Here is a 20,542-nt window from a genome sequence, read left to right as displayed (position 1 = left end):
AATAGACAAATAATAATAAAGACATAGAAGATCCAGCCAGATATGGGCCAGTTTGTATCACAACCCCATTTCTGTATTTTTAAAAAAAAAAAAAATTATGTTTTATTTATTTTTGAGAGAGAGAGAGAGAGCAGAGGAGGGGCAGAGAGAGACAGAGACACAGAATCTGAAGCAGGCTCCAGGCTCTGAGCTGTCAGCACAGAGCCCTTCATGGGGTTCGAACCCACGAACCATGAGATCATGACCTGAGCTGAAGTTGGACGCTTAACTGACTGACACACCCAGGCACTCCTAACCCCATTTATTTCTGGGCAAGGGCAGAGCTGCTCCATTCACCATTGTCAATTCTCTGAATCACTTTGAAAAGTTCTCATTTATTTTTCTCATAAATTCTCTTTTGTTCAGTTCCAAGACAAGATCCAAAAGTTCTGATGACTGTTGTAATCAGAAGATATTGGCTAACCAGATTAGAAGCACTTTCTCACTATATTCCATAGTTTGTATATCAAAACCTAGCAAAGCATAATAGTTATATACAAATTTTATGGGGATATTTCCCTTTAAAATGGACAAATACATTATGGTTTAATATTAAGTAAAAGAAATATAATTTTTTTCTGATCAGAAAGACTGAAAACATATTAATAAATAAAATCTTGATAAGATATTCAATGTAGTTAGATCAGAAAACAGATATTAATCCTTTTCCTTAATACCTTACACAAATAAAATTTTATGCCACCTAATTTTCTTGGCTTCTAGGATGTATATATTAGGTATATCTAGTGTGATAAAAATTTTAATCATTTGTATTAATGGATTTCGCTATGAATTTCCTGCTTGGGTCACCACCCATTGTAATGCTATGTTTCTTTACTCTTTTTAGTTTTCACTTTACCTCCAGCAATTTCATTCCATGTTTATAAAGAGAGCACTATTCACTTGGCGAAATTGGAAGTTGATACTGTTACATATATCCGTAATTTTGGTTTTAACTACATACCAATTAATAACTGTAAACCCACATTATGACCTGCCTGCCAGAGAATTGGATTTGAGTCAGTATGGTCGAACAATTGTGCCTTACTCAATTTCAGGGAATTCTGATTTGGCTCTGAATCTCATAAATAATCTTGAGATTTTTCTAAAACGTAAGAATCAAGAACTTCGGGAAGTGCAAGGTAAGACCCATAGGAAAAAAAGTGCTACTATATGAAGACCTATTTGTGTTAGTTACAAAGAAGGGACTTAATTAGTTGATATTTAGCTAGCCATTTCTTTCTTTTCCTAATTACTGGTATCTTAGAGGCAGCTAAATCAGATGCAAAAAAAAAAAGTATACTTCAAGACAACTGGCCACAAAAGTTAATAATTAACGGAGGCATTTTTGGCTGTAGGTTGTCTTTCAGATACTTTAAGAGGATGAGTAAAACAGCCAAAATACTATATTCCTGTGAAATTTAGTACTGAATTTTTATTCTGACCAAAATAACAGAAATGTTTCTCTAAGCTCTCAAGGTGAAATGTTGATTTCAACATCTGAAGGTTGTCCTTCAGGCTACTGTATTCATCTTTTAAAAACAGGTGGCTGAAGATTTAAAAGACTGGCTCCTCAGAACTAATTTCTTAAAGGTAGTATAAATGATTATACTTAGTTTGTTCAATGCTTCCCTTCGGTAAAAACCATAATAAACACTCTATATTATCTTTCTTAATAGTAAAAGCAACCCTTTTGTGTGGCTTATTTGTTAACTATTCCTATGTAGCAAATTACTCCAAAACTTAGTAAAATGGAAAATTTTAATTATTTCATATGAAATGAACTTCTTTTCCCACAAAAGCAACAAAAATACTTGGAAAACAATTTCTTTAAATCAGCCAATAAGAACACTGGAAATTAACCAAAAGCATAGAACAAACTTAAAAGGAGTGTATCCAAAAAAACAAAAGAAAGAAACAAAGAAACAAAGAAGAAAAAAAGCATACCAAACCTCTATAAAAACAGTAGTAAAGGTCCGTGGCATTTTAACTTAGAATTATTCCTGTCACACTCCCTCTTCAGATCATGGTAGCTATGAAAAGCCTTGAGTTGATTGAAAGAACTGATCCATTTAGAGCTGTGTTAAAAGCCCCATTCCTAGAGCACTATCAATACTTTGACTAAAATAGCAGGTCCCTGAAAAAAACTCCATACCCAGGTGATTATTGCTATTGGATTTGAATCAGGGCTTAGCTTTCTGGAAAAAGCCCTATCCCTAGGGCATGAATAAAAACAATTGTAGTCTGCTGGTAACATCATCACATTTGGCTAAGACTGTGATTTCAGCTGTGCCAAGTAAGAGCCTAACCAGAAATTAATTTTGAGGGAATACCTAGAGAGCTAGATAAAAGTGAACTTTGAAAAATTCTGACATTCCTGAGGATATTAAAGGCTCAGAATAGTAGGGAAGAAGACTCCAGTCAGAAACCTTTAGTTGATGTTGAGACCCTGTCAAGCAAGAAATTAGAAGTTGAGGCCGACCTGTAAACTGTCTTAAATTTGAAGGTGTGCCTTCATACACAGATCCTTTTGACAAAGAATGGAATACTTACTAGCTCTAGGCATTTAAAAAAATCTTTTAGCAGATTACTAAAGTATACTGACCCAGGAATGATTTCTAAGATACAGTTTTAAAAATAAAAGCCAGATTCTTTTTAAGCCTGTCAAAGAAACAAGTGGCTGCACATGGTAAAGGATACAGAATCTACAGAATTAGTCCACATAAGTCACTAACCAAATGAACAGTGACAAGTTAAGGAGGAAAAAAAAAGACAGGAACAGCAAACAAGGGATGGGGAGGGGAGTTCAGGTACCAGAGTTGTTAACATGTCCAGTTTCCACAACAACAGCAATAACAGAAAGGGAATTAGGGCTGAATTGTGTCCCTTCGGAATTCATAAATTGAAGTCCTACCCCCAAGTGCCTCAGATTGTGTCTATATTTGGATACAGGTTCTTTAAGGAAATAATTAAGTTAAATTTACTTAGGTCATTAGGGTAGGCCCTAATCCAGTCTGACTGATATCCTTATCAGAAAAGATTAGGGGGTGTTATGTGGAAACTAATTTGACAATAAACTATTTGTGAAAAAAAAAAAAAAAAAGAAAAGAAAAGATTAGGGGGTACCTGGGTGACTAAATTAGTTAAGCCTCCAACTCTAGATTTCAGCTCAGGTCATGATTGAGCCCTGCATCCGGCTGTGCTGACAGCATGGAGCCTGTTTGGGATTCTCTCTCTCCCTCTCTCTCTGCCCCTCAATTACAAACCAAGGAGAAAAAGGTTTCAGGAGAAAATAACCTTGCTGACATGTTGACTTGGACTTCTAGCCTCTAGAACTATGGGGGAAAAAATGTGTTATTTAAGCCACCCATACTGTGGTACTTTCTCATGGCTGCCCCAGAAAATTAATACAGGAAGAAACAATCATATGACCTGTATACAGGGAGAAGAAAAAGCCGGTAGTTGTCCTTGAGTGAAGCCAGATATTAAACTTAGTACACAAAGACTTTAAATCAGCTGTCACAAATATTTTCAAAGTACTAAAGGAAATTTGTTTAAAGAATTCAATTATAGTAACTATGTCTCCATAAAGAGAATATTAATCAAGAAACAAATCATTTTTTAAAGTTTATTTATTTTATTTATTTTGAGAGAGAGGGAGAGAGGAAGGGGTGGGGAAGGGAGAGAGAGAATTCCAAGCAGGCTCCATGCTGTCAGTGCAGATGTGGGGATTAATCTCTCAAATTGTGAGATCATGACCTGAGCTGAAATCAAGAGTCAGACACTTAACCAACTGAGCTATCCAGGTGCGCCAAGAAACAAATCATTTTTAAAAAATAAATGGAGATTTTGTAGTTGAAAAGCATGACTGAGAGAAAAATAAGTGGAAGGAAAATAGAGTAGGACTCTGTCCCACATTTTCAACTAGACACTATCCACATCTAAGTCAACAAACAAGAGAGCAATCTAAAGACTGGCAGAACAAACCACAACTAAATATAGAGAAGCTGCATCTGAAAGGTTAGGAAGGTCAGAACAGCAGAGGGAACCTGCCTGCAACAGGGAGGGAGCTGTAAGAGTAGAAAAGTCAGAGAAAGGGGCCCTCACACAGGGAAAACTAATCTAATGTCTAGTCTAAAGGCCAATTTAAATATTTGCCTTTAAAAACCATAGGGGCTGAATTCCATGAGTTTACAAAACCAGTGGTACTTGGAGCCCAGAGCTTTAAAAGTATGTTGACTAAGCACTGGGTGAGCCAGAATGGTGTGTGATAGCTCAGTCACAGTCCTTAAAGACAGAAGCCTACATGGCAAGGCAACATAAATATGTCAGTTTATACAATGCTGGGGGCAAATGGGAGACAGTAAACGCTGACTGTGGAATGTGTTTAAGGACTTCAAAAATGAAGAAGCTGACAAGCACTGTTTTTACCCTTACACCCCAGCATAAACACAGAGCCACCTGAGAGAGTCAGGGGCTACATAGACTTTTGCTGTTGCTTTGCTCTCAAGTTCTCCAGCTAGCATACTCCCTCAGAGCTGGCCTACCTGGGTCCCACTAACACCACAGAGAGCAGACACAACCCACAACATGCAGAAAGTCTGTGCAGACAGTTGCACTGAAAGGAAAAGTGACTCATACAGAACAGGGGTAAGCAACACAGGACACTCTCATAAAGTGCCAGGTTCTGCTGAACAGGAGACACTACACTGCAAGGCACTCCAGGACCTCTTCTTCATAAAGTGACTATTTTCAAGAGCAGAAGACACAGATGACTTTCTTAAGACAGAGAAATAGACACTGAGAGGTAGACAAAATGAAGGGACAGAAATTTATCCCAAGTAAAAGAACAGGACAAGGCCACAGCCAGAGATCTAAGGGAAACAGATATAAGTAACATGACTGATAAAGAGTTTAAAGCAGTGATCATAAGGATGCTCACTGGACTTGAGAAGGGTGGAAAATATGAGTGAGACTCTTATCACAGAGATAAGGAGTAACAGCAGAGATAAAGGCAAAAGAAATGAAATCAGAAACATGCTTGATGGAATGAACAACAGGATGGAAGAATAGAGGAATGACTTAGTGACCTAGAAGACACAGTAATAGTAATCAAGCTGAACAAAAAAGAGAAAAAGTAATTATGCAACACAAGAATAGACAGAGAACTCAATGACTCCATCAAATGTAATAGCATTCACATTATAGGAGTCCTAGAAGAGGGAGAGAAAAGGGGGCAGAAAATTTATTTGAGTAAATAATAGCTAAAAATTTCATTAATCTGGGGAAGAAAACAGATATCCAGATCCAGGAGACACAAAAAACTTCAACAAAATCAACAAAAGCAGACCCACACCAAGGCATGTTGTAATTAAATTTACAAAATATAGTGATTAAGGAACCTAAAAGCAGAAAGACAAAGGAACTCGTTAACTGAAAAAGGAAAACCCATAAGGATAGCAGAAGATTTTTTCAACAGAAACTTTGCAGTCCAGAAGGGAGTGCCCTGATATATTCAAAGTGCTGATAGGGAAAAATCTGTGGTCAAGAAACTATATCCAGCAAGGCCATCATTCAGAAAAGAAAGAGAGACAAACAAAAACTAAAAGAGCTGTTAACCACTCAACCAGCTCTATGAGAAATATTAAAGGGGACTCTTTGAATGAAAAGGAGAGACTAAAAGTGACAAAGACAAGGGATCAGAGCAAATCTTCAGAAACAATGACAAAACAGGTAATAAAATGACAATAAATAGGTATCTGTCAATAATTTATTTAATTATAAATGTATTAGATGCTCCAATCAAAGACATAAGATGTCAGAATTGATTTTTAAAAAAAAAGGGGAGGGAGGTCGGGCACCTGGATGGCTCCGTTAAGCATCCGACTTTGTCTCAGGTCATGATCTCACAGTTCATGAGTTCAAGCCCAGCGTCAGGCTTTGTGCTCATAGCTCAGTACCTGGAGCCTGCTTCAGATTCTGTGTCTCTTTCCCTCTCTGTTCCTCCCCTACTCTCACCTATCTCTTGCTCTCTCTCTTTATGAGTGCATATGAACATTCTCCAGAATAGATCACATATCAGGTAATAGCAGGTCTCAATAAATATAAAAAGACTGAAATTATACCATGCATATTTTCTGACCACAATGTTGTGAATCTAGAAGTCAACCACAAGAAAAAAATCTGGAAAGACCACAAATGCATGAAGGTTAAAGAACATGCTACTATACAATGAATGGGTCAGCTAGGAAATTAAAGAAGAAATTTAAAAGTACATGGAAACAAATCAAAATGAGAACACAATAGTTCCAAACCTTTGGGATGCAACAAAAGCAATCCTAAGTGGGAAATATACAGCAATACAGGCCTACTTCAAGAAGTAGGAAGAATCTCAATCTAACCTTACACCTAAAGGAGGTGGCAAAAAAATAACAAATCAAGCCTAATACCAGCAGAAGAAAAAAAATGATAAAGATTGCCACAGAAAAATTATATAGAAGCTAAAAGAAAAAAACAATAGATCAATAAAACCAGGAGCTGGTTCATTGAAGTTTTTAATGAAATCAATAAACCCCTAGCCAGACTTATCAAGAAAAACAGAGAGATTACTCAAATAAAATCACAAAAGAGAAAGGAGAAATAACAACCAAAACCACAGAAATACTAACAACCTTAAGAGAATGCTATGAAAAACTATATGCCAACAAATTTGACAACCTGGAAGAAATGGATAAATTCCGGGGCGCCTGGGTGGCTTAGTCGGTTGAGCGTCCGACTTTCGCTTAGGTCATGATCTCGCAGTTCGTGGGTTCGAGCCCCGCGTCGGGCTCTGTGCTGACTGCCAGCGCAGAGCCTGGAGCCTGTTTCAGTCTGTGACTCCCTCTCTCTCTGACCCTCCCCTGCTCACGCTGTCTCTCTCTCCTGAAAATAAATAAAACATTAAAAAAAAAAACAAAACTCTATAAAAAAAAAGAAATGGATAAATTCCTACAAACATATAAATTACCAAAATTGAAACAGGAAGAAATAGAAAATGTGAACAACAAAGAAATTGAATCAGTAATCAAAAACTCCCAACAAACAAAAGTTCAGGACCAGAAGACTTCACAGGGGAATTCTTCCAAACATTTAAAGAAGAGTTAACACCAATTCTTCTCAAACTATTCCAAAAAATAGAAAAGGAAGGAAAATTTCCAAACTCATCCTATAAGACCAGCATTACCCTAATACTGGATGAAGACACCATGAAAAAAGAGAACTACAGGCCAATTATCCACAAAATACTAGCAAACTGAATCCAACAATACATTTACAAAATCATTCACCACAATCAGGTTAGATTTATTCTTGGGTTGCAAAGGGTGGTTCAATATTTGCAAATCAATCAACGTGATATACCACACAAATAAAAGATAACCATATGATCATTCCAGTAGATGCAGAAAAAGCATTTGACAAAGTACAACGTCATTCATGATAAAAAAAAAAACCCTCGATAAAATAAGGTTATAGAGAACATATCTCAACACAATATAAGTCATCTATGAAAACCTCACAGTTAACATCATCCTAAATGGGTTAGAATGGGAAGCTTTATCTCTGTGGTCAGGAACAAGACAGGAATGTCCGCTCTTACTACATTTATTCAACATAGTACTGGAAGTCCTAGTTGCAGCATTCAGACAACAAAAAGAAATAAAAACCATCCAAATCAGTAAGAAAGGAGTAAAACTTTCACTATTGGCAGATGACTTGATACTATATATAGAAAACCTGAAAGACTATAGAAGAAAACTGCACAAATCTGCACAGATCTAATGCACAGTCAGTAAAGTCGCAGGATACAAAATCAATGTACAGAAATCTGTTGTATTTATATAAATTAATAATGAAGTAACAGAAAGAGAAATTAATCAATTTATTTTGTTCAGTGAGAGAAATCTTTAGCTGTGAACTTCTCAAATCTAGTCAACAGTTGACAGGTGTAACTGGATACATGACTTGTTGGCGAAATAACACTCACTAAGCTTGCTGTACATAGAAAATTAAAAATGATTTCTGGTCACACAGATCACTAAACCCCAAAAGTACCCAAGAATTATCAAGAGTCAGAGAAGCTCTGTAAGGAGCAAATCAGCTGGTCTATGTAAACACTGACCTGATTTTGGAAAAGAAGAACAAAGACCGTGAGTGTTTTCAGAAAAGGGACTATGTCCAAGCCATTCACGCTTTATTACAGAAGTCATCAGATGACATCTACAGAATGCCAAATTTCATAGCAACCATGTCAAAAGTGTACAGTTGGAGCTCAAAGTCTAGGAGAAAAATATCCAGCTAGAACAAACCTCATCAATGATTACACTTGGAAAGCAGCTTTCATGAGGGACAACACAAAAGCCTAGAAGCTTTCATGAGGGGCAACACAAAAGCCAATGATGTCTAACAGAAGCTCCAGATCTGTTAAAGTAGTAGGTGGTTATCAATGCCATATAATGGTCCAGTTCAATTGACTTGACAATCTTGAGGCTGTAAGTTGAAAGAACATAGTTGACCTGAAGTGTAATGAGTAATCTAGTCATATGGCACATCCCAGAACAAATGCAGAAGGACTCTTAGGCGCTCAGGTGAATACTTAAAAGGGTCCGGTATTAGCTCAGAAAATTGAGAACCTAATGCTTGTGGGTCTGGTCACAATTTGATGATTGTTTAACTCCCTTCTCTTTTCCCTCCTATGGAAAGAGAAACTAGAATGGTGATGAGAAGAATGGAGCAAAATGGAGAGATGAAAAGAAACACAAATGTGTATATTTATACACATTTATCCATGGATGATTCAGAGATGTGTGCTCACATTCTTTGTGCAACCTCTGTTTCCTGGTCCTCTCAGTGTGGGCTTGGTCTATTCACTGCTGACATATGTTCCATGTTTCCTTCCCATAACCTTCAATCATGATCTCAACTGTTCTCTCCATAGTTCATTATTTTAAGTTTTGGACAGTGAACATGTTTGGGAGGGAGGGGTATTCAGCCCAATTGTTAGCCCACCTTACTAAGTACTTTTACCTCTTCCAATAAAAATCCCACAGCAATTCACATACATTAAAAAAAAGCTAATGCCTACTCTCAAACTATTCCAAAAGCTAGAAAAAGAAGGAAAACTTCAAATTCATTTTATGACCCCAACGTTATACTGCTACCAAAACCAGATAAAGACACCACTAAAAATGAGAACCACAGGCCAGTATCACTGATTAATACAGATGCAAAAATCCTCAACAACTAGCAAATAAAATCCAACAATATAGTAAAAAAAAATTATTCACCACAAGCAAGTAGGATTTATTTCTGGGTTGTAAGCGTGGTTTAATATTCACAAATCAACGATGTGATACATCACATCAGCAGGAGAAAGGATAAGAACCATATGATCATTTCAATAGGGGAAGAAAAAGCATTTGACAAAGTACAACATCCATTCATAATAAAAATCCTCAACAAATTAAATTTAGAGAGAGCATTCCTCAACATAATAAAGACCATATATGAAAAATTCACAGCTGACATCATGGTCAGAAGAGAAAACTAAAAGCTTTCCCCCTGAGATCAGGAACAATGATGTCTACTCTCACCATTTTTATTCAACATAGTACTGGAAATCCTAGCCATGGCAGTCAGACAATGAAAAGAAATAAAAGACAAATACCATATGATTTCACTCATGTGGAACTGAAGAAATAAAACAAAAGGAAAAAAAATAAGAGACAAATTAAGAAGCAGACTCTCAATTATAGAGAACAAAATGATGGTTACTAGAGAGGTGGGGATGGGGGATGGGTTAATAAGGTGATGGGGCTTAAGGAGTACACTTACCATGATTAGCACTGGGTGGTGTACAGAAGTTTTGACTTACTATTGTAAATTTTAAACCAATATTACACTGTATGTTAACTAACTGGAGTTAAAAACTAAAGCTTAAAAAATAAAAAACTTAGGAAAAGAAAAACATGACTAAACTTAAAAGTTTACCAGAGAGGTACAACAAAAGATTGGAATTGCCAGAAGAATGAATCAGCTATATTGAAAGTAGGTCAGTAAAGATCATCTAGTCTGTGAAACAGAAAGAAGAAAAATGGGAGGAAAACAGAATTTCTGCTATATATGGAACAACAGCAAGCATGCCAACATATACATAATGAGAGTACCAGAGGTGAGGAGACTGATAAAGGGGCAGAAAAATAATTTGAAGAGATAATGACTGATAACTTCTCAGATTTGACAAAAATTTTAATCTTTACATACAAGCTCAATAAGTGTTAAATATGATTAACTCAAAGATATTTATACCTAGACACATCATAATCAAACTAATGAAAGTCAAAGAAAAAGAGTGCCTGGGTGGTTCAGTTGGTTAAGTGTCTGACTCTTGATCTCAATTCAGGTCTTGATCTCAGGTTTGTGAGTTCAGGCCCTGCACTGGGCTCCACACTGGGTGTGCAGTCTAAAGAAGAAGAAGAAGGAGAAGGAGAAGGAGAAGGAGAAGGAGGAAGAAGAAGGAAGAAGAAGGAGAAGAAGAAGAAGAAAAAATCTTGAAAGCAGAAGAGAGATATGACTTATTAGGGAATTATCAATAAGATTAATAGCTGACTTTTGTCAGAAAACATGGAAACCAGAAGAAAGTGGGATTATAAAAAAAGTGCTGAAAGAAAGAATTGTCAGTCAAGAATATTATAAACAGTACATTTCTCCCTCAAAATGAAGAAGAAATACTGACATTCCAAGATAAAGACCAAGAGAGTTCATCACCAATAGACATTCCCTATAAAGTGATAAAGGAATTCTTCAGGCTGTAATAAAAGAACACTAGACAGTAACTCTGATCCATACAAAGAAATAAGAGCACTAGCTAAGATTTACCTAGGTAAATATAAATAGTATAGGTGTATAAACTCTTTTTTTCTAAATTATTTAAAATATAATTGCATAAAAATAGTTATAAATTGAAGTAGGAATAAAGAGTTTTTCAGACAAAAAATAGCTACAATAATGTGTGAAAGGGTTTATAATGTATAAAAGTGTATTTTATACTGTGATAATAGCACAGTAAAGGGAGGAGGAAAGGGAACGATATTGGAGCAAAATCTCTGTACACTATCAGAACATGTTGGTATTTATCTGAACTAATTAAATTAGGATTCATACTGCTATCCCTAGAGCAACCACTGAGAAAATAAACTTAAAAAAAAACAACAGTAAAACTGGGGTGCCTGAGTGGCTCAGTTGGTTGGGCATCTGACTTCAGGCTATGATCTCATGGTTCGTGAGTTCAGTCCCCACATCAGGTTCTGCATCAAAGTGCAGAACCTGTTTGAGGTTCTCTCTCCCCCTTTCTCTTCCTCTTCCCCACTTGCCTTCTCTCTCTCAAAATAATAAATAAAAACAGTACGACAACAGCAACAACAAAGGAACTTAATTGGCATAGTAAAAAATATATATGTGTGTTTGACATAAAGTAGCAATAGTAGGGAAACAGGAACAAAAAGGAGATAAGACATAGAAAAGAAATAGAAAAATGGAAGATATGAATCAGTATATCAATAACTACAGTAAATGTAAATGGAGTAAACACTCCAATGAAAAAGTCAGAGTTTTTCAGACTGAAATTTTTAAAAAATTTTTTTTAATGTTTTATTTATGAGAGAGAGAGAGAGAGACAGCGTGAGCAGGGGAGGGTCAGAGAGAGAGACACACACAGAATCTGAAGCAGGCTCCAGGCTCTGAGCTAGCTGTCACCACAGAGCCCGACACAGGGCTCGAACCCACTAACCGTAAAATCATGACCTGAGCCGAAGTCGGTTGCTCAGCCGACTGAGCCACCCAGGCGCCCCAGACTGAAATTTTTTAACTCTCGACTTAGGTGAAGTTACCCCATTCCTATGGGGAGAAAACACAAATTACCAAAACTCATATAATTGTATCAAAAACAATAAAATACTTAAAAATAAATTTAAGAAAATAAGTACAGGACTTGTGCACTGAAAATTATAAAATATAAGGGAATTTAAGTTCTAGATACTTGGAGAGATATTTCATGTCACAGATTGAAAGCCTGAATATTGTTAGGATAGCAAGTCTCTTCAAAGTTATCTATCGACTCAATGCAATTCTTATCAAAATACCACAAGACTTTTTGCAGAAATGGCAAGGAAATCCAAAATGTATATGAAAATGCAAATGACCTAGAATAACCAAAATAATTTTGAAAGTCACTGTGTTTTCAAGTTGTAGACTCTATGGTGAGATTATTGTAGAGATTAGTGATAAAGTAGAATTCTTGAAGAGAAACATAAAGATTTGAAATAGCCATTGTGGGAGGTTGGAAGAGAAAAAAGGGGGGAAAATGTCTTTCCTCTTCAATATCAATAGTAGGTGATTTATTGGATGTTGACTCACTGATCAATTTCTTTCTTCATTTTAGGTAAGGTAACAAAACATATAATGGAAAATAAAGGATTTCACGAGTTCTCCATTATTGCAGTTTCCATTGAGGTTGAGAAAAACAAAACAGTATTTACTATTTTGTTCAATAATGAGGCATACCATTCAGCTGCAATATCACTGGCGGTGTTAGACAACATTCTTTTTATGTCACTTTCTGGTCCCAATGCTTCAATCAAAGTCTCCAACAAGCCTCAACCTGTCGCTCTTCATGGTTCCAACGTAAAGTATGTGTGACTTTCCTTTTATAGGAATTGAGCCTTAATATAGCCCTTGCTATCTGGCCATATACATTTGAATATAGCTACTGAAATCATTGCTTTCTACTTATTATTCATAATTTCTATCATTTATTTCATTCTCTGTAGACCTACAAATGGATTACAAATTGTAATATGTTTGGCTTTTGGCATGGCACTTGTGGTCGGTAGCTTTTGCCTTCAGACAGTGACTGAGAGAACCACGAAGGCAAAGCACATCCAGTTTGTGAGTGGGGTCTCTGTACTTACTTACTGGCTCTCTGCTCTTCTGTGGGATCTCATCTACTTCTCCATTCTCTGCTGCTTACTACTGGTGAGTGTTACTGACATTGTATGAAGGCTTATTGTCCTATGTCACCCATAGGAAATATCTATTCAACTATTTGTTTCCTAAAATGAAACTTGCAAAGAAATTTGAAACTACTTTGGCTTATTATGCCAGAGTATACATTGTGGAAACCTCATTATGGAAATGTTCTCCGTCATATTTTTTCAACTGGAGAAAACATATTTCTTTGAAAAGTTTCTCTTGAATTGGCTTCCCATGTAATTGCTGGGCATTATTCCCTGGCCCAAAAACTACTCTAAAAAAATAAGGGCTATAATTTGTCACTTGTCCCTCACTACTCATATAGATAAGTCACGTCTCACTAATTCCCAGTGCAGAGCCCTCTGGTAAAATGGGGCTGCAGTACACAGTTTCTTTTTTTTTCTTTTCTTTTTTTTTATAGTTTAACTTTGTCAATTTGGTTTACATATAATACCCAGTGCTCATCCCCACAAGTGCCCTCCTCCATGCCCATCACCCCCCTTCCTCTCTCCCCACCCCCATCAGCCCTCATTTTGTTCTCAGCAATCAAGAGTTTCTCATGGTTTGCCTCCCTCCCTCTCCCCAACTATTTTTCCCCTTCTTCTCTCGCTTCGTCCCCTGTTAACTTCCTCCTAATCCACCTATATGTGCAAACATATGGTATTTGTCATTCTCTGCCTGACTTATTTCGCTCAGCATAACACCCTCTAGTTCCATCCATGTTGCTACAAATGGCCAGATTTCATTCTTTCTCATTGCCATGTAGTATTCCATTGTATAAATATACCACATGTTCTTGATCCATTCATCAGTTGATGGACACTTAGGTTCTTTCCACGTTTTGGCTATTGTTGAGAGTGCTGCTATGAACATTGGGGTACATGTGCCCCTATGGATCAGCACTTCTGTATCCCTTGAGTAAATTCCTAGCAGTGCTAGTGATGGGTCATAGGGGAGTTCTATTGTTAATTATTTGAGGAACCTCCATACTGTTTTCCAGAGGGGTTACACCAGCTTACATTCCCACCAACAGTGTAGGAGGGTGCCCTTTTCTCCACATTCTCGCAAGCATCTAGAGTCTCCTGATTTGTTCATTTTAGCCACTCTGACTGGCATGAGGTGGTATCTCAGTTCAGTACACAGTTTAGAATTGTGAATTAAGTCAGGCTTCCTGTCACTATTTACCGCCAGCACCCTCCCCCACTCCCACTCCACCACTTTCATACTCCAAATTCAAGCTGGCTGAGTCTGCAAACAGAACTAGTATTTACTCAGGCACTCAATCTTAGACATCGAGGGTATGGTATACAGAGCAAGCAAGGATGGTATAGCATCTTTGAATATGATGTTTTGCTCATTACTGAACTTTGCAACTTTTTAATTTTATTTTAGTTGGATATTTGAGGGTGAGGGAGATGTGAAGGTAAATAATTGGGGTAAACACATGGATACAGGGGTAAACACATGGATAAAGGAGGTAAAGTTCCTTTCTGTACAAGAGGTACTGGGGGAAGAGGTAGTTTACTTCAAGTTCACAAGCTAAGGCTTTTTTTTTTAATGGCTAAAGTGATTTAAGTAATGAATAGTTCGGTGCTCTCATGAAGGCAGTGCTTGCTGTTTTCTAAGTGTTCTGGCTTGACTTGCACAATGTCCTTCACTTGCACTTACCTCTGCACTCTGTGTCTCAGGTAGTGTTCACGTTCTGCAAAGTGGATGCATTTGTTACAAATTACAACTTTCTGGACACCATGATGATCCTTTTGCTGTATGGTTGGTCTGTTGTTCCTCTTATGTATCTTGGAAGCTTCCTGTTTTCTAGTAGTACTGCTGCCTACATCAAGCTCACCCTCTTTAACTACTTTTCAACTATTTTCAGTCTCAGCATATACTTCATAAGACAATACCATGGTAAGGACATCACACAATTTTCCCTTTCCCCACGAAATACATTAGATAAATGAAAATGAAAGAACTTGAGGATAAAAATAATAATTGCTAAATACTTGCTTTCCAAGAATATGAAAACCTGTGCTTTTTGGAAATTAGCAAATATTTATCAAGTGGGCATGTTGAGAGATAGAGATTGAATGAGAGAAGGAGGGAGAAAGGAAATGGGGAAGAGAAAGGAAGAAAGAAAAAGAGAATTTAAGCCCTTTAAAGGAGCTGGACTCAGTATCACTCTAGCCTCATGAAGAAAGAGTTAGAAGAGTAAGAGGTTACAAGTATGCAGAAGATTTATTTCTTTTGAAAGATCCTCCCCACCCCCACCTTGAGACATGATTCTTCAGTTTTTACCATCGTTAGCACTTTGGAGCAAGGTGAGGAGACTGGTGAGTGGAAGGTCTTATGGAATGAGTCTTCCCTAATTTAATGAAACATATCATCTTGAGCCTCCTAAGGAGAATTTTCTTCCGGAGGAAACAATAAAATGTGCAACAAATACAGAAAAACCTTGGTTTGTGAGCATAATTCGTTATGGAAACATGTTTGTAATCCAAAGCACTTGTACCTCAAAACGAATTTCAAGACCTATTGGCTCAGTTGTGATCATGTGATGTTTGGCATCACATACTACTCATACTGCAAGACATCGCTCATTTATCAAGTTAAAATTTATTAGAAATCTTTGCTCATCTTGTGGAACACTCGCAGAATAAGTTACTCGCAATCCAAGGTTTTACTGTATAATCGTCATTAAAAATTTCCCTTCCTTTCAGGCCGGGTTTCAGCAGGATTCCAGGAGTTGGATTTTCCCATTTTCCTTCTCTGATTATGAAATTTAAGCAAAGGTGGACTCTGCTGGTGATGATCACAAATAGGATTTATTTATTTGTTTTTATAACATTCCTTTTTAAATTTCTCTATAAACATGAATTTTGAAGTGTATTCATCTACTCAACCCTGCTTTAAGTGGCAGAACCCTACTAAAAGAGGCTTCCAGATTCATTCCCAAATGTTATGCCTTGGCCTTCCACAAAATGAAAACGAGTGTGTGAACCAGGCATAGCTTTTTTATTCTTTTGTACACCTCCCCAAGGAGTAGTATCATGCTATGTGGGGAAGACTTGAGCCCCTGAATAGTAGGCTAAAAATCAAGTAGAGTTATGCGTTCTTGCTCATTCTCTAAAATAATGATACTGTTGTCAATCACTTTTATATTACATATAGATTCTACCAGTGGTCTGCCTTATTAATTGTTCATGTTACCCATTCTGCCTTGTGTATATTTCTTTTGTAAAATTTTCCTCTGCTAGTAACTTAAAACCTTAGGACCCTTTCACCAACATCCACTTATTTTACTTGACCCCAGGTAGAACTGAAGGATATTTCTCATAGCAGGCTGTCCATCCCTTCTCCCTCAATGAATCCTCTTCCCTATAGGCAGCCAGATTATAAATTCCTCAGATTCTCCTAACAGAAGGTAAGAGTGGAGTAGAATGTCCATTATATAAATTTAATGTCCATTAAATGAATTATTATATTCATTTCTGAGACTTTATTGTCTGGCCATGGTGTATTATCTTAATCTAGAGGAATCAGCACTATCTACCACCTGGGGCATACTAAAGTAGCAACCTTGATTTTGCTTTATCTAAAACCCAGATACTATGGGCTTTCTGAATTCCAGCATCTAATAATGATGACTCTTCTCTTGGAGTGTGGTTTAATGGACCTGTTGATTTTCTTCTTGGATTAAGATAAAATCTATCTGCAAGAGACCCTGTGTTTAGAAAATCCATTTCTGTGGTTGAAAAAAAAAATCTGACTAGCATTCTGTCCCTGTTTCTTGTTGTGGTAATGTTTCCCACCTTGTTTCTAATAGTTAAGTTGTGCCACCTGGCTTCTACTTTCTAGGTTCCTATTATTCCTGCTGATATCAAGGAACCAAATTCCATTGCAACAAACCTTACCATGGTCTTCACTCTATAGATGACAGTCAAACAGAGCTCTTTTACTGAAGTATAGCTTGCAAAAAGAAAAGCCCAGAGACCATAAAGGCACACAGCTTGATAAATTTTCACAAAGTGAACCTACTAGTGAAACATCCCTCTTCCCAGCCAGGGTTTCGCATGAGTCTAGACCAACCAGAAGCCAGCAAGTAAAGAAGTCCCTTCATTTAGTGTATACACATAATCCTCCCAGGACACAAAATGTAATGGAGAAGGGTGGAGTATTGATTTGAAGAGACAAATAGAAGAAATGTCACACAGGCTATTGGATTTGGCAAGTAGAATTTCAGTGTAGATTTCCATGTTCAGAGGATGAAGGAATGAAAATGGTGAGTTGGGAGTGCCTGGGTGGCTCAGTAGGTCAAAAATCAGACTGTTGATCTAGCTCAAACCTTCATCTGAGAGTCGTGAGTTCAAGCCCTGCATCTGGCTCCATGCCAGGCCACTGGGAGTGGAACCTACTTAAAAAGAAAAGAAAATAGTGAATTGAACTCCCACTTAAAATAACAACAAACACTAGATTTAAAACTGGGAGTTTTTTGCAAACAATTCTCTTTTGGTTTGTTTCAGGTATAGAATTTAGTGATTCATCTCTTACATACAGTACCTCAGTACTCATCACAACAAGTGCCCTCCATAATACCCATCACCCTTTTAGCCCATCCTCCACCTGCCTTCCATCCAGCAACCCTCAGTTTGTTCCCTGTAGTTAAAAGTCTGTTTCCCGGTTTGCCTCTCTCTTCCCCCCAACCATGTTCATCTGTTTTTTTCTTAAATTCCACACATGAGTGAAATCATAGGGTATTTGTCTTTCTCTGAATGACTTATTTCACTTAACATAATACTCTCTAGCTCCATCCATGTTATGGCAAATAGCAAGATTTTATTTCTTTAAGTTTATTCACTTATTTTGAGAGAGACAGAGAGAGCAAGCAAGGGAGGGGCAGAGAAACAGGGAGACAGAAAATCCCAAGCAGGTTCCACACTGTTAGCACAGAGCCCGATGCAGGTCTTGAACTCATGAACTGTGAAATCATGACCTGAGCCGAAACCTAGAGTTGGACACTTAACCAACTGAGCCACCCAGGCGCCCCAAGATTTCATTCTTTTTTGATGAATGATCTTCCATTGTGTGTATGGGTATGTGTTTATCTCATATCTTCTTTATACATTCATCAATTGATGGACATTTAGGCTCTTTCCAAAATTTGGCTATTGTTGATAATACCACTGTAGACATCAGGGATTAAAAACTAAACTTTTCAAATAGCTCATTGGGCTAGCAAGAAATTTTAGAATTTATAATCCCATGATTTTCCATTTTGTATCATATATGGGAAACAGAGAAGAGTAGAAAGATATAGGGGTAAGATATGGGGATTTTAATAGCAGACCCACACATAAAGAGGAAAGAAAACAGATCCCAGAGAAATACTGTTAGCAAAAGCTTCCTATTGAACTCTGTAATTGACAAATCTATGAACAAGTTTAGTGACTTAATACCTAGTGTTTTCTCAATGATAATCTGTTAGATTGGTAATTCTTTGGTTTACCATATGAATGGTTTAATCATTTAGAGGAAGTTTGTTGTTATGGGACATTCATTATTTTCTTATGATTATATCTAATCATCTTTTTAATCATAGAAAAGGATTTTGCTCACTACACCAAAACCCTCATAGATAGTATATTAATAGTGCTTCCTGGTTTCAACTTTGCAATGAGTATCAGCAGATTCTTTGATAACTATGAGGTGAAAAAGTGGTGTACCAGTCGAGTTCAAAATATATACGTGAACTGCAGTAAACCACGTGAGTATCTGGGGTTCCCTAGGTCCTTAAAACCAATCTATTCTTTTCTAGGTGTCCACATTTAAGATTATATTGTGGAAGATGAACTTGTCCCTTCCTCCAATGGAGAAAGTCAGGTTTGCTGTTTTGAGTGCTTTTCTGTACCAAAGTTATTTTCACAGACTGGAGGGAAGAAAAAGAAGCCTCAAAATAAAATCCAAGACAAATTTTGTGAAGTCACCACCAGATTTAGAATGAATTACTACTACTAACCCACGTACTATGTAAAAGTAGCTTTACATACATAGAGATTTATTTTAAATCTTTACAACACCTACAAGTTAACTATTGTCTCAATTTTATAAATGAGGAAACTGAGCTTCTTACTTAAACTCAACATTAAACTCAACATTAAATAAGTTCTCTTAGAGACACTAAGCTCTATGTGTCACACAAATAAAGAAAGGTAAATTCACAGCCAGATCAAAATCTGGAAAAAATAAAAGCATTCTAGTAAATTTTCCATATTTTAGGCTGACTTCATATTTCAAATTGATTTTTTTAGTTGAGAAATAACAAGCATATTTACTCTGTGTGTGTGTGTGTGTGTGTGTGTAATTCTGGAATGAAATAGTTTATGTGTAGCCACAGAAAGAAAAAATGTAATCATATGTCACTAAATCGGTATGGGTTGAAATATAATTATTAAGATCAAATGGATTATATTTTCATACAATCCCTGAATAAGAAAAATTATGTCACCTTTTAGTTTGTATCATATTTTGACCATAAATTCCTCTCTCTTCCTTTTAAAATTATCATTTACATACCATAGTCACCAGTTTTAATTTATTTATTTATTTTACTTAGTAATTTTAGGAAACATATAGTTGTGCAATCATTACCACAAACCAATGTTAGATTATTTCCATCACTTGAGAAAAGAATCCTCAGGCTGTTTGCCATTAATCTTCATTACCCTATCCAGCCGAGAGGCATCCACAGCCTATTAACAGATATTTCTGTTTATTTCATATAAATAGAATCAACTTTTATCCACATTCTTTCATTTACAATAATGTTTTTTCTTTTTCAAGTTTTTATTAAAATTCTAGTTAGTTAACATACAGTGTAATATTAGTTTCAGGAATAGAATTTAGTGATTGAACACTTCCATACAACACCTGGTGCTCATCACAACAAGTGCATTCCTAATCCCCATCACCTATTTCACACATGCCCCCACTCACCTCCCCTCTGGTAACCATCAATTTGTTCTCTATAGTTAACAGTCTGTTTTATGGTTTGCTTCTCTCTCTTTGTCCCCTCATATGTTCATCTGTTTTGTTTCTTAAACTCCATGTATGTGTGAAATCATATGGTACTTGTCTTTCACTGATTGACTTATTTCACTTGACATGAGACTCTCTAGTTCTATCCACGTTGTTGCCAATGGCAAAACTTCATTACTTTTTATGGCAAGCAATATTCCATTGTATATACATACCACATCTTTACCCATTCATCACTCAGTGGACATTTGGGTTCTTTCCATAATTTGGCTGTTGTTGATAATGCTGCTGTAAACATTGAAGTGCACATATCCCTTCAGATCAGTATTTTGGGTAAATACCTAATAGTGCAATTGCACTGTATGTTAACTAGCTGGAATTTAATAAAAACTCAGGGAAGTCACCC

The 20,542-nt window shown here is 36.7% G+C and overlaps 1 protein-coding gene across 1 annotated transcript in view; it reads left to right on the top strand.

Annotated features, from left to right (window-relative positions):
* The window catches only part of LOC144228656 (phospholipid-transporting ATPase ABCA3-like), a 120,151-nt gene that overhangs the window by 60,205 nt on the left and 39,404 nt on the right, over window positions 1-20,542 (top strand). Inside the window, exons 13-17 of the mRNA XM_077760563.1 lie at window positions 887-1,181; window positions 12,515-12,761; window positions 12,903-13,107; window positions 14,793-15,012; window positions 18,701-18,865. Of these exons, the coding sequence (XP_077616689.1) occupies window positions 887-1,181; window positions 12,515-12,761; window positions 12,903-13,107; window positions 14,793-15,012; window positions 18,701-18,865 (1,132 nt within the window). The remainder of the gene's footprint in view (window positions 1-886; window positions 1,182-12,514; window positions 12,762-12,902; window positions 13,108-14,792; window positions 15,013-18,700; window positions 18,866-20,542) is intronic.

This window comes from Crocuta crocuta, unplaced genomic scaffold (assembly GCF_008692635.1).
Source record: "Crocuta crocuta isolate KB4526 unplaced genomic scaffold, BGI_CrCroc_1.0 scaffold73, whole genome shotgun sequence".
Classification (NCBI taxonomy): domain Eukaryota; kingdom Metazoa; phylum Chordata; class Mammalia; order Carnivora; family Hyaenidae; genus Crocuta; species Crocuta crocuta.
Note: the sequence above shows the minus strand (reverse complement) of the source record. Positions and strands in the feature narration are given on the sequence as shown.